A 12282-nucleotide genomic window follows, 5' to 3' on the forward strand; every position below is an offset into this window, starting at 1 on the left:
AACTTTCTCACTAGGAGGGTGGTAAAACATTAGAACAGGTTATCCAGAAAGGTGATGGAAGCTCCATCCTTGAGAATTTTCAAAACCTGGCTAGACAAAGCTTTGTTAGGGGTGGTCCTGCTTTGAGCAGGGGGTTGGCCTAGATGACTTCCTGAGGTTCCTTCCAACCCTAACTTTCTATGATTCTAAAAGCATTTTGTTTGCTTTGCTTTAAATTTTGGACCTATGCTCATATAATAATATTAGCTTAAATAATACAAAAATGAGGTAAACTTAAATAACATGAAGACCAGGTAATCAGGATTCATCCTAGTGACTGGTTAAGGGTGGTAAGAATAGCTAGAATTCTCAGACAGATTTCAGAATGCTTATAGAAGCTAGTTGCCACATTTATAAAATGTGAATAAGCACTTGGAATATACTCCGAATATATTGTACAATACAGCTGAGAAGGGGAGCTAGGAAAAGAACTCGATTTGATTGTGCTGTTTTTTGGGGGTTTTTTAATCCTGAAATTGGGGTAGCTTCTGAACTCAAATTGGATCAAGTGCAGTTTGTCAATCTTGAGTCCCAGGTGAAATTAAAGTAGGATTCCCATTAGTGTACTAGACTGCCTACCTTACTGCAGACTTCCTGTGTGAGGTGTTGACATACCTTAATGCAGTGACATCAGAGGTGTTGGGAGTGATAGTTATGTTAACATGCATTCATGATCAGTGCTGATGATCCTAGGTGATTGCTGGCTCAGATTTCAAACTGTTTGTCTACATGAGGAAGGTAGTGCAGGGTAACTGATACGCATGCTGTAAGTTTACAACTTGGCTACGCGCTAATTTTTAGTGCAGTGCACTTAGGCTGCAGTAAATGTAAGGTAGGTAGCTTACTCTATTTTCAGAGTTACTGGTTTGTATGTGACCTGTAATAATTGACTCAAGCCAAGATGATTAGACTCCCTTGGCAGGAACCTCAGTTTGGGAACTTGTTTTTTTTGTTTCCCATAGCCTGAATTTGTTGAGCTTCTGACATAATTATGAATTTGGTGTTCCAGGCTTCTATGGGGGGAGGGATTCAGTAAGGGCTTGTACTTCGGGGTGCATTATTGTTTAAATTTGATTATTCAGTTTATTTCATTCTGATATGGGGAAGATGTTGGCTCCTTAATGTCTTTATACTTTAGTGTTGATTGTGTAGCATGTGTACTACATACTTTTCCTGTATTTCTGTCTTTTGGGAAGTTAATGTGACCTGCTCGCAGTCCTATGGAAAGTTGGACGCAGAACTGGAAATGAATCCTGGGTCTGAGGTGTGGCCCTCTGCTCAGTCCACTAGATCCCAGTGCATTACACTGCTTTAGTTTCTAGAGTTAAAAATCAGTTCCTTTTATGTTGCTTCCTTGGTTTGCGAGAAATGGGAATGCAGTCATCTCCTGGAGGTGCAGACTGGTTTCTGTGGGTCACTGCTTGTGGAGTAGCTTTTAAGTATTCCTCTGAAAGGGTGATAGCTATAAAACAGCAGGGTTTGGGAAGAACCTTTAGGTCCTTGACAGGGGAACGTGAGATTCCTGTATTATATGTATATTTTTTTTTATTGATGAATCGGGATTCTTTTGTTCTATAAAAGCTGTGCTCATAAATTGCTTATCTAACAGTATCGCCTCTTTTTCTTCAGGTATAGATTTGGAGAGTGGTTCTTGTGCTCATCCAACAATTCCTGGGAGAGACTCTCCACTATTACCTGCAGATCATGTGACAATGGCAAAAGGAACAGGATTAGTTCACACAGCCCCAGCTCATGGTATGGAAGATTACAGTGTAGCTTCCCACCACCAACTGCCCATGGTACTTCTTTGTTTTTGTTTTGTTTTGTTTCATTTGTTTTTTTTATCTTGTTTTAACCTGTCTGTTTTGTCACACCTAGAATGTTAAATGTCATAGACTTTACAATTTCTATATGAAATTTTTTAAAATGCCTGTGCTACCTTATTATATAGCTAACTCACTGGTAACTTGGGTCTACTATAAATAGGCTTCATATTTGAAGAATGAAGACATAAATTTTGAAGTAAGGGAGGAAAAATTGTTCTCCCTTACATCCCGTGGTATAAACTTGACAGTGTCGGAGCGGAATGAGGTACTCTTTTGGCGGGGGGGAGAGGTTGAATCAAATGAACTCCGAACACAGGCACAGTGGTTTGTGGGGGGCAGGGGGTTGTCTCCATTAAACCACGAGCAAAATAGGTAATTTGTAACTATAGTATTTCTCTCAATGGGGCTTTACTTCTTCAGGAACAGTTTGGGTAGGAGAAATAAATTTACTGCTTTTTACAGGTGTTAGTTCTGTGGCTACTAATGTGACTTTTTTTTTTCCCCTAACTACAGCTCTGTATTGTTACAATAATTTGCCGCCTTTTCTTTGCTTGTCAGATTACTACATAGCTTGTCATTGATCACCTCCTGAATTAGTCCTTGAGAGAGTGATGCCCAGTAGACTATTGTAGTGACTTCCTTCCTTTTGCTTTGTTGCAAAAAGGGAAACTTGGACAAAGACTCATACATCAAGCTATTAGCAAATCTGAGAGTAGAATCTAGGTATCCTCTCTCTCTCAGTCCAGTCTTTAACCACTGGAGCCTAATGCTTATAATATTGTTATAGGTAGTAGAATTGATGATAGAAGTGGTGAGTGTGTTTCTCCTTGATCAGTGCCAAATTAGAGTTGTGCCATAGTGAAGGTTTTTGAATGAAACCTAGAGCTTAGATTCTTGCAGTGTGTTGCTGCTAAAGATCTTGTCTCTCTTTTTTGCAATGTTGGAATTAAATTTCCAGTGTAAGGAAGGTATCACTTCCCTCATGTCCACCGATAGCTTTCAAATGGAAATTATTTTTGTCTTCTATACAAAGTCGTGTCTCATCAGATGTAGTTGTGTTTTGGTGATGGATGAGGTGATCCTAGGACATGTAATCAGTTTGCAGTATCTGTAATGGACATTCTGTATTTTAAAGCTGACTGCTAATGTTATTCAGCTTTTACATGATCATCTTTTTTCCTCTCGTTTTTAATTCTTGAAAGGTAAGTATTTAAGCTTTGCCTGAGTGTAATAATAGTGAAGCTGTATCCTTACAAGCTCAATGAAGGTAAATCTCTTGAATTGTCAAGTTTGCTTGCAAGTTGGCAAGTCAGGAATGTCAAATTTAGTTTTATAGCACATGAATATAAAGAGCCCCACCATCTTTTCTGAGCCAAGACAGAGGTCTGTTATAGGCCTCTCCAGTTCACCATTTCACATTCTTAAATATAGTGGTCAATATTTTATTAACGTAAGCTAAAATGTTTTTGTTCCTAGGATTGTCTTGTTGATGAAGGTGGCTTTTTTACGGAAGCTGCAGGTTCCGAACTTCAGAACAAGGCTGTACTTGAAGAAGGAAATGAAGCTGGTAAGTATTTTGTGTTCATCCAATTATTTTTTTTAAAGCATAGTCTCTCAAATATTTTGAAGGTTCATCTGAACCAAACTGCTGAAAGTGAACAAGATATTGGCACTTCATTGCTAGGAGGATGGGAAGTGAGGACTGGGAAAAGGGAAGAAATTAAGCTAGCAGCAGCAGAAGCACTATGTTCTTTTGTTAACATCAGACTCCAATTATTTTTCTCCCTAGTTATTCAGATGCTTCAAGCAGCAAAGAGTTTATTAAAAGAGGAGAGATATGTACATAGCTATCCATATGACTGGAGGACTAAGAAACCTGTGATTATTCGTGCCAGCAAACAGTGGTTTGTAAATACAGCAAATATCAAGGCTACCACCCAGGTATAAAGCTTCATCAGTTTGCTTTTTGTGGAGAGTTTAGGGATGTTAATGATGCGTGGGGTTTTTGACTAACATGGTCTTTCTCTACACTTCTCCAGAACTTCACCCCCCTCCCATAGTGTCTACAAAAACTGAACTGTTGATGGAAATCCTTGTAATAAAATTTTTGTCCCTCTGATACCCACAATGGGCTGTGTAGTTATCCTTAACCTGTACCTTTAGAAGGAAAGGTGTATAACTCAATAGTTAGGGCAATTAATGGAACTTGGGAGGTTCATTTTTCCAGTCTACAATAGACTTTGTATGATGGTTGAGCAATCACTTAGAGTCAGATCTTATTCCACCTTTTAGGCATCTAAGTGGTACTTAAGCATATTAGTATCTAAGCACAATTCTATACCACCCTGTTCAAGACCTTAAAAACTCATTAATACATCTGCTTCCATTGATCTTAGTCCTAAGATAAAGCAGCAAGGGAAGAGGAGGAGGACACATCCAGCTTTTGTGTTAAGTTTTTCAGGGACTCAAGCAGGTGGACTAAGATCACAATTAGACACTTAAGTGGCATAGCATCTGGTTATCTGTTTCTCTGACCTAGATCTGGAAAGATATTTAGGCATATCAACTTTTGCTGAAATTAGTGGGAGTTAAGGTGCCTAAATACTTTTGAGATCTGGCCCTCAGTGCTTTAGGGGCATATCTGTAAAATAAGGAGAAGTGTTCCCTGCCTGACAAAAGCTCTGAGTTAATGATTGTGAGATGCCCAGATACTGCAGTAATGTGAGCTATAGAAAGGTGGCTGAAAGGACCAGTGTCTGTCTTCCTTCACAAAAATGTTCTTAAAATATTCTATTATCCTACCTTCGATAAGCAGCATAGTATTTTTAAGATACTGTGACAACAACTTGTATAAGTACGTTACTGAAAGGTTTGGTCCACAGTACAACATTTTGCTAATTGACTTAAGTCAGTAGTGTGAAGAGATCACACTACCTAATCAACATGGCTATGATGGCAGAACCCCTAGGGTGGAGTTGGCTATACCAGCCAGCGAAGACTTATGTAATCTTAAAGTATGTCATTCAGGGATCTGGTGCAACTGTTCCAGCAGGAAACTCTCTTCTGCCATTACATGCCACAAATCCACAAGGGGGCTCTGCTGTCATAATAACTATGCCAGTGTAACTATAGCTGTATCGGCTCCATAGTGTAGACAAGTCCGAAGAACTTATATAAGAAATATGAGCGATGGTAACATCCATCAGATAAATTTACATGTGGTAACTAGTTTGTAGCATGTTAATTTCAACATGTAAAGAATCATGCCTGTAATTCTTCATGAACTGGGAGGGGAACAGCATCCTTTTAGTTGGTTGTTGATTTCTGTCCAAGACTAAACAAATCTATTTGTGATTGTTTCATAGGAAGTGTTAAAAAAAGTGAAATTTGTTCCTGCATCAGGACAGAAAAGAATGCTAGAAATGCTGGACAGACGGACATTTTGGTGTATATCAAGACAAAGGTGTTGGGGTGTTCCAATTCCAGTGTTCTATCATAAGACAACAGGAGAATCCCTCATAAATAGGTAATTTTTATATAACTACATAGATGGCACTATCTGTTGCTCCATAATGTAGAAAGCATTGAAGCCTCAAACTATCTAAATGTGAATAAATCTGTTTTAGTTCACAGCTGAATGTATTTTAATATAGTTGTTTATATTGGGTAAAAAAAGAGATACCAGTGGCTCATTACCGATTGTGGTTTATAGGTAGGTAGTCTGGTTCTGCCTCATGCCCTGTGTGCAGCAGTCAACTGAAGATGCTTGATCACATTTGTAATTGTTTAATAAGGTTACTAGAGCTTTGTTTTTTGTGGGGGTTTTTAATATTTACATGAAATTGAATGAGTGCTGGAGCCTGAATAGATTGTGACTAGTCTTGGCACTGTGGTCTGAATACTTCAAATATTTGTCACAATGATTTCTGAGACTAAGGAGTTGCTAGTGTAGTGATGGAAAAAGCTTGGTCAAATTCAGGGCAGAACAAGAAGCAAAGTTCTAATTCAAAGTTAGTTTGGAAAGATAACCTCTATTTCCTGTTTAGTGGATATTAAACATGACTGTAAGGCAGCCACCTCCAAATTAGGACTTCCTATTCTTCTGAATACTAGAAGCTATAAGGGAAGAGGGGCATTAGATGGGTCAGTTCTCCTTACGTAAGTTATCTTTACCCTAGCATTCAGTCTCTACACCCCTGTGAGGTACAAGACACAGGGCAACATTTCCAGTATGGCATTTCTTATGTTCCTGTGTTTTGAAGTGTGGGTTTGTCATACAGTTAGGTCACTTATACCCATTTAGATTTTTCAGACGTTCACTTTTTGTTTCTAACATCTTTTCTATTCTGTAATGTTAAAATAACTAGTTCATTGAAAAAAGATTTCAGTTCTTCAGAACCATACCACTCCAAATAAAACTTTGTGCTAAGTTTTAAAATAAATGTCAGTTAAGTGCAATGCTATCTAAGAAGCAAGTAAACAAAAGAAAATTGTTTTCCGTTGTTTTGTATTAAGATTCTCTCTCTTACTTAAAGCTCAAACTGAAACTTGTGAAGCACACTTTTGCCTCATGAGAGCACTGCTTTTAATTTTTGGAGCAGGTATTGTAAACAGTTATAAGAGCATAAGAACTAACATTTAGTGGGTCAGGCCATAGGTCCATTTTTCCCAGTATCCTGTGTGTCACAGTGGCAGGGAGTAGATGCTGAAAGGGAGAGTGAATTGGGTATGACCAGGGTTTTTCCCCACTATATTCCTCTCTCCTTTGCAGCCTGTAGCAGTCTAAAAGATTGCCATGTAAAAATGGCATTGCATGGGTTCCATATTCATTGTTTCATCGCTTTCCTTATTTGATTTGGAGTCAGTTTTAACCCTCAAATACAACGGCATAATTCCACTTTTTGAAGTTGTTGACCTCAATGATCTTCATGCAAATTCATTTAAAGCTAATAAGGGTATACAAGTAAAAATAATTAGAACTTGGATTTCAGAGTCTTTTTTTAATTACTGTAATAACCTGGATTCTTGCAAATGTACTTGATTTCCAGAATCAAAGGTGAGTTCCAGACTAATCAAATCTGGTATGGAAGTTAAGACACAACAAGCATGCAACCTAATACTGCATTTCATCCTGATGGACTGTAAATTCTGCTCTCTTTTTACTGCTCTGTATTTGCTAACAGAGTTCGAGTAAGGTTCAAGTTTTTTCTTTAACGCCAGTACAGAAAGGTTCTATTTATAGTGTTAAATACCATCTCTTACATGGTGAAGTAATTCATCCATTTTAAAAAAGCATTAATTAAATACTTCAAATTTATATGAAGAAGTATCCTTTGTGTATGTGAGCCCCCCATACTTTATCTGGAAAGTAACCTGTTAAAGAGTGTTCTGCTTTTAGTATTGTAGAATTACGTTTAAAAGGGCTATTTAATTTTATGTAGGATTTTTTGTTTTGTTTTTAAATGCAACTCAAATTAGGAATTGGTTAACAAGTTATGAAAATATGCCTTAATCAGTATTTCCTCAGAACTTGCGGGGAAACATCATAATCTGCACTAATAACAAAATAGTTATTTAGCCAGACAACTGAACTTACTGAAGGTAGTAATGTATGGGAATTCTTCTCTGGTTATTGCTCTCTTTACTTCCTTTAAGTGCATATATACCAAAAGGTGTGCCTTTGCAAACGTTTGTGCAGTGTCTCACTGTCGCTAGTCATATGAACAGCAGCATTGTCAGGGTACTTCTATGTGGAAAGCATTGCACTAAACCAACAACTCCACCCTTGTGTAAGTAGATATCAGCCCATTTTTTCACAAAGAATGTCAACGGAAAAGCAATGCATGTGGGTGGAGAAAAAAGACAATATAGCACAAGAGATTAAAGGGCAAAACACAGGAAAAAGTCTTGTATGGTTGAAAATTCAGGTTTATTTTCTTTGGTTGCCACACATTCTTGACATTTTATTTTAAAAATATAAATAACAAGCGATGAATTGCAAATTAGTGCTGTCAAACGTACTCTTCTAAATAGAAGAACTGACAGTAAAATTTCTTTAAATTAGTCACACCACATTGCTGGAATCAGAGCAGTGAGGGTGTGCAGAATATTGGCCTACAGAAATGACAGACAAATTTAGAATACACAGTCTGTCAATTCATAGGTCATTTTCCTGCACAACAGTTCTCATTAATGTATACAGTAGTTCTTTGTGTTTTGTTTTGTTTGGCTGGCTGTTTTAAATTACAGTACAGAGCACAAATATGATATATATAATGCATTTCATGCCTTTTTTCCTATAAATGAGCAGCTCTGGTATTCAAACAAAATAACCCAAAAAGCTGTCATCTACAAAAAAAAAACAACCAAACTATTTACATAAGTGTTTAGCGAAGTTTCAGTTGGCAGCTGCTCCATGTCTGTGAGTGGCTGTCAAAAGTAACAGCATCTCCACTGGAAGTCAGCGTAGTCCACATGGAGTTGCTGTTACATTTGAAAGTACTGCTGGTCAGTCTCGAACGATTCCTCATGCTTATTGCATCTAAATTATTTTTATTAAAATAGTTGTATTAAAATAAACCAGTAAATATTACCATACAAATCTGGACGTGCCCACAGCCTACCATTTTTTTTAAGTCCTTTTTTTAAGTCCACAGAGGTTTTCCTTTGCCACATGTGCTTCAATGGATTGAGGATTTAAGAGATTTGCACATCTATCTTTAGTTTTAACTTGAACGTCAAGAACTAGATTCTCATCCTGAATGCGTTTATGTTCTAATACCAGCTCTCACTTCAGAATCTGTTTGTTGTCAGTCCTGTGTGACTTGCAGCCATTTTGGGTGTACAGCCCCAAGCTTATCATCTCGAATTTAAAATTGGCCTAAATTGTACAAACTGTCTTTTGAATAAAGAGAATCCTACCCAATGTTTTAATTGCAGCATGTTTAAATCGTGAGCTAGAAAGTTCTTGTAACACATCAGTTTTCCACATCCTACATGGAAGAGAGGGAGAGAAGAAAAGTTATTCACTACATTGCCATTTGCAAATAAGGATTTTGAGAATGCAAGCAGTAGAAGTCTGCATGTAATTAAAAAAAATTAGAAAACTTGAATTTAAGTAATTGACTGTTTCTAACACAAGCTTTTAAAAGTAAATATCATTAGACTTCTTGACATTTTGAAGGAGCAACACCATCCTGGGGACTAAGTGGGGTTTTTTATTGTGTTTTTTTTTTTTTTTTAAAGAAAGCCAAAAATAAAGGCTAAGATTTAGAATAGGAACACATATCAAACAACAGATATGATATATGCAATTTGGAGAATATTTGATTGCTACTTAGCTGTACTGATTCATTTTTTCTAAGTATTGATATTGTTATACTATGCTATAATATACTGAAGTCCTAGGTATGTTCTCTCTTTTTTTTTATTATTATTAATTACCAATTAGTTTTGTTGTCATTTGCACACAGAAAATCAAGTTACAAAGTTACATGCAAAATTACAAAGTAAATTTTATTAACTTTCCTGTGTGGGGTACTAAAAGCATTTCAGGAAGTTAACATCAGCAACTTACCTCTTGCCAAGTACTGTCTTGCAAATTGTTTCTCTATATATATGCATGCAAAAGAGAATCTATCTCGTACTCCTTTTTGTTGTATGGAGAGAGAGAGAGGACCAAGAACTGTTTTCTTCTCCTTCTAGCAATCCTCTTAATACTGCTTAATTTCCGATAACACTAAATAAGCATTCAGCACAATCAATATCAGAGTTCAGAATGATTGGCTGGTGTCATGGTAGCGTGAATTACCTCATGGTTTTTCACTGTTTAAAAAAAATCTAGCAGTTGACACGTAATGCGAGTTCTTTTAGATACAGTGTTTGGATCCAGGGCAAAGTTTTACAATGGGGTTGTAGCTCATTCTCTGAATTATGGCACTCATTACAGCATATGGATTGCAAAGTGATAAGTAGCTATATGAGGAAGGTGGCAATTTGCAATTTTGGGTTATTGTGTATTGCCTTCGTTTTTTAAGATTCTATATACAACCCGTTCTCTGTCAATATAACAGGAAGAACACTTGTCTTTCATAAAGATCTTGAGGAAAGGTCAAAGAAGTGCCTTTTTAAGATCTGTGAAGAAGGGAAAGGTTAAGTGTAACTGTATCTTTGGAAACTTTGGCATCAACTGCAGAATCCTTTTTTAAATGCTTAATTGTATATTACTTACAGTTTCCTAAAAAATGTTTAAAGAAAAATAAATTTGAAATTGCTGAAACTTTTATGAATAGTTGAATTCATCATAAGTTGAGATATTGGTCAGCGATTAGTAAATCTGTCAATATTTGACTACTCTTATTTTCTACAATTATTATTTATCAGATTATTATGGTTATGTTATACTCTTAATCCATGCCAGCATCAGGAAAAAATTTGAATCTCACTGTATATGAATAAACCATATAAGCTTCTGTTCCATAGCATTATGCTTGGTAAAGGATAGACAACCCAAGTTATGTCTACAGTAATATATATGTGCACCTCAGAAAATTACTTTGGGAAAAATATTATTGCAAGAGAGAACTTCCAACATTACACATGCACAGTGAAGACTGAAAATGGGGTTGGGTTTTTGAGGGGTTTTTTTTGGTTTGCTTTTTTTTTCCCCTCCTGTGGTCTATATAGGACAAGATTTCTCATTACAGATGAGATTTTTTTTTTTTCTAAATTTTCCCATTAACTTCTTGCCCTTCTTGTACTATTTTTCTTCCAAATTTCCATAAAGTAGCCATACCTTAACTACTTCTCTGAGTATCCAGGTGGGCTGTCTGTTCAAGTGTATTTGAAATAAACCGACTTTTTTCTTGGAAGGTAAAGTAGCTTACTGTAAATGTAAAGGAGTGTGAGCTTCATTGGGATAATGACCACATTCAATATGCTTTTAAAATTAGTTATAAACTAAGTACATCTTGTTCTTGCTTTTTTTAAAGCATATAAAATACCTTTTCTAGAAGAAGGTGTCAATGCTGTTTTGTAATAGTTATCTGATTACATTGTAATTGATCCTAACAACTATTACTTATTCTTGCTCAGGGTTCAATACCCCCACTGCTTGTTGGCTGAGCTTAATTCTGTCACATGGTTCCCTTTCAGTGGAAGGGGTTTCTCTTTAAAACTTCTAGGAAAGTCCGCTTTGCAGGCCTTTGAGAATGCCCATCAAGATAAATACTTTTTTTTTTTTTTTATAGCAGCAAACAGCAATCAGGCTTTCCTGTCAGTTGGTCTGCTTTTACAGGAAACCTTCCAGCACAGGCCATGACTGAAGGAGCTGATGACCCTGCAAGAAGTATTACCTGTGCTTTGTCTTTCTAAGAGGATAGCCAAAGAGATTTTAGTGGGTATTGCCTATTCCTGAGCCTGGAGGACATAACATGTCAGCCCCTTTGTTCATGTTTATGTGTAGACCTGATGATAGATTGCAAAATTCTGCAAGTTGCAGTGTTGTTAAATAATAACGCATCACTTTTTCTTCAGGTTCAGCAGCAAAATCTTGATTGTGCAAGATTAGGATTTCCATGTTGCATTAAACTGAAAAGTTGAATATAATTATAGGTCCTTCAATTAAGGGAAATTTTCTACAGAATTTTTTTCAAGCTGTTTTCCAGTTCTGGTGTATCCCTAGACTTGTCTTTGTTTATGGGCATGCAAAAAATGAGCTTGATGAGACACTTGAATTCTGTATGGATTTGCAACCAGTGCTGAGTGCTTGAGTACAGTTGTAGTAAACTGTTAAACCTAGAATGCAGGTAGCTTCATTTTCCTACAGGAAAAGCCTCCAAAGAGCTGCTGCAAAATTATAAAACAAGACCTCCAGTATCAAGCCTGGACACATACAAAATATAGTTCTGCATCTATGAAGAATGAATGTTCTCCATCAAATGAAAATCACTGTCTAAGAACTAACTACCTCAGTAGTTCATGCTGTCCTGCAGTTTATTCATGTCTCAGTGGGCATGATTTGAAAGCCATATCCTAAAGGTCAATGTTTGTGGCATATTCTAGTTCTGGAACTTGTCTTGTAGAGCTTGAGTATGCCAGTTACTTACAAGAGGTGTCATGTATTTTTTTTTTTTTTTTTAATTAGGCTCCTAAGGGACTATTTTATGATTCTGTCAGCAAGAATTTCCTGCCTTTTTGAAGAAAAGTTGTTACTGTTACTCAGTGTTGTAAAGGGTAATCAGTTAAACACTGAGGCTACATCTACACATGCAGACATATCGGTTCGTGGCACCACAGACCGTACAAGTTGCACATTAAACCATGAGCAATGCTGCTAATTTGCAGTGCAGGAGCAACATTTGCTACTGGGACTTCCTGGTAACAAAAAAAAAACCACTGGAAAAAAAAAAAAAAAAAA

At 36.7% G+C, this 12282-nt stretch overlaps 1 protein-coding gene across 1 annotated transcript in view; it reads left to right on the forward strand.

Annotated features, from left to right (window-relative positions):
- IARS2 (isoleucyl-tRNA synthetase 2, mitochondrial) overlaps nt 1–12282 on the forward strand; it is an 83943-nt gene that overhangs the window by 30861 nt on the left and 40800 nt on the right. Inside the window, exons 9-12 of the mRNA XM_019516472.1 lie at nt 1669–1838; nt 3342–3432; nt 3655–3806; nt 5231–5391. Coding sequence (XP_019372017.1) covers nt 1669–1838; nt 3342–3432; nt 3655–3806; nt 5231–5391 — 574 coding nt within the window. The remainder of the gene's footprint in view (nt 1–1668; nt 1839–3341; nt 3433–3654; nt 3807–5230; nt 5392–12282) is intronic.

Source organism: Gavialis gangeticus, unplaced genomic scaffold, assembly GCF_001723915.1.
Source record: "Gavialis gangeticus isolate Ggan-Ray unplaced genomic scaffold, GavGan_comp1, whole genome shotgun sequence".
Taxonomy (NCBI): Eukaryota; Metazoa; Chordata; order Crocodylia; family Gavialidae; genus Gavialis; species Gavialis gangeticus.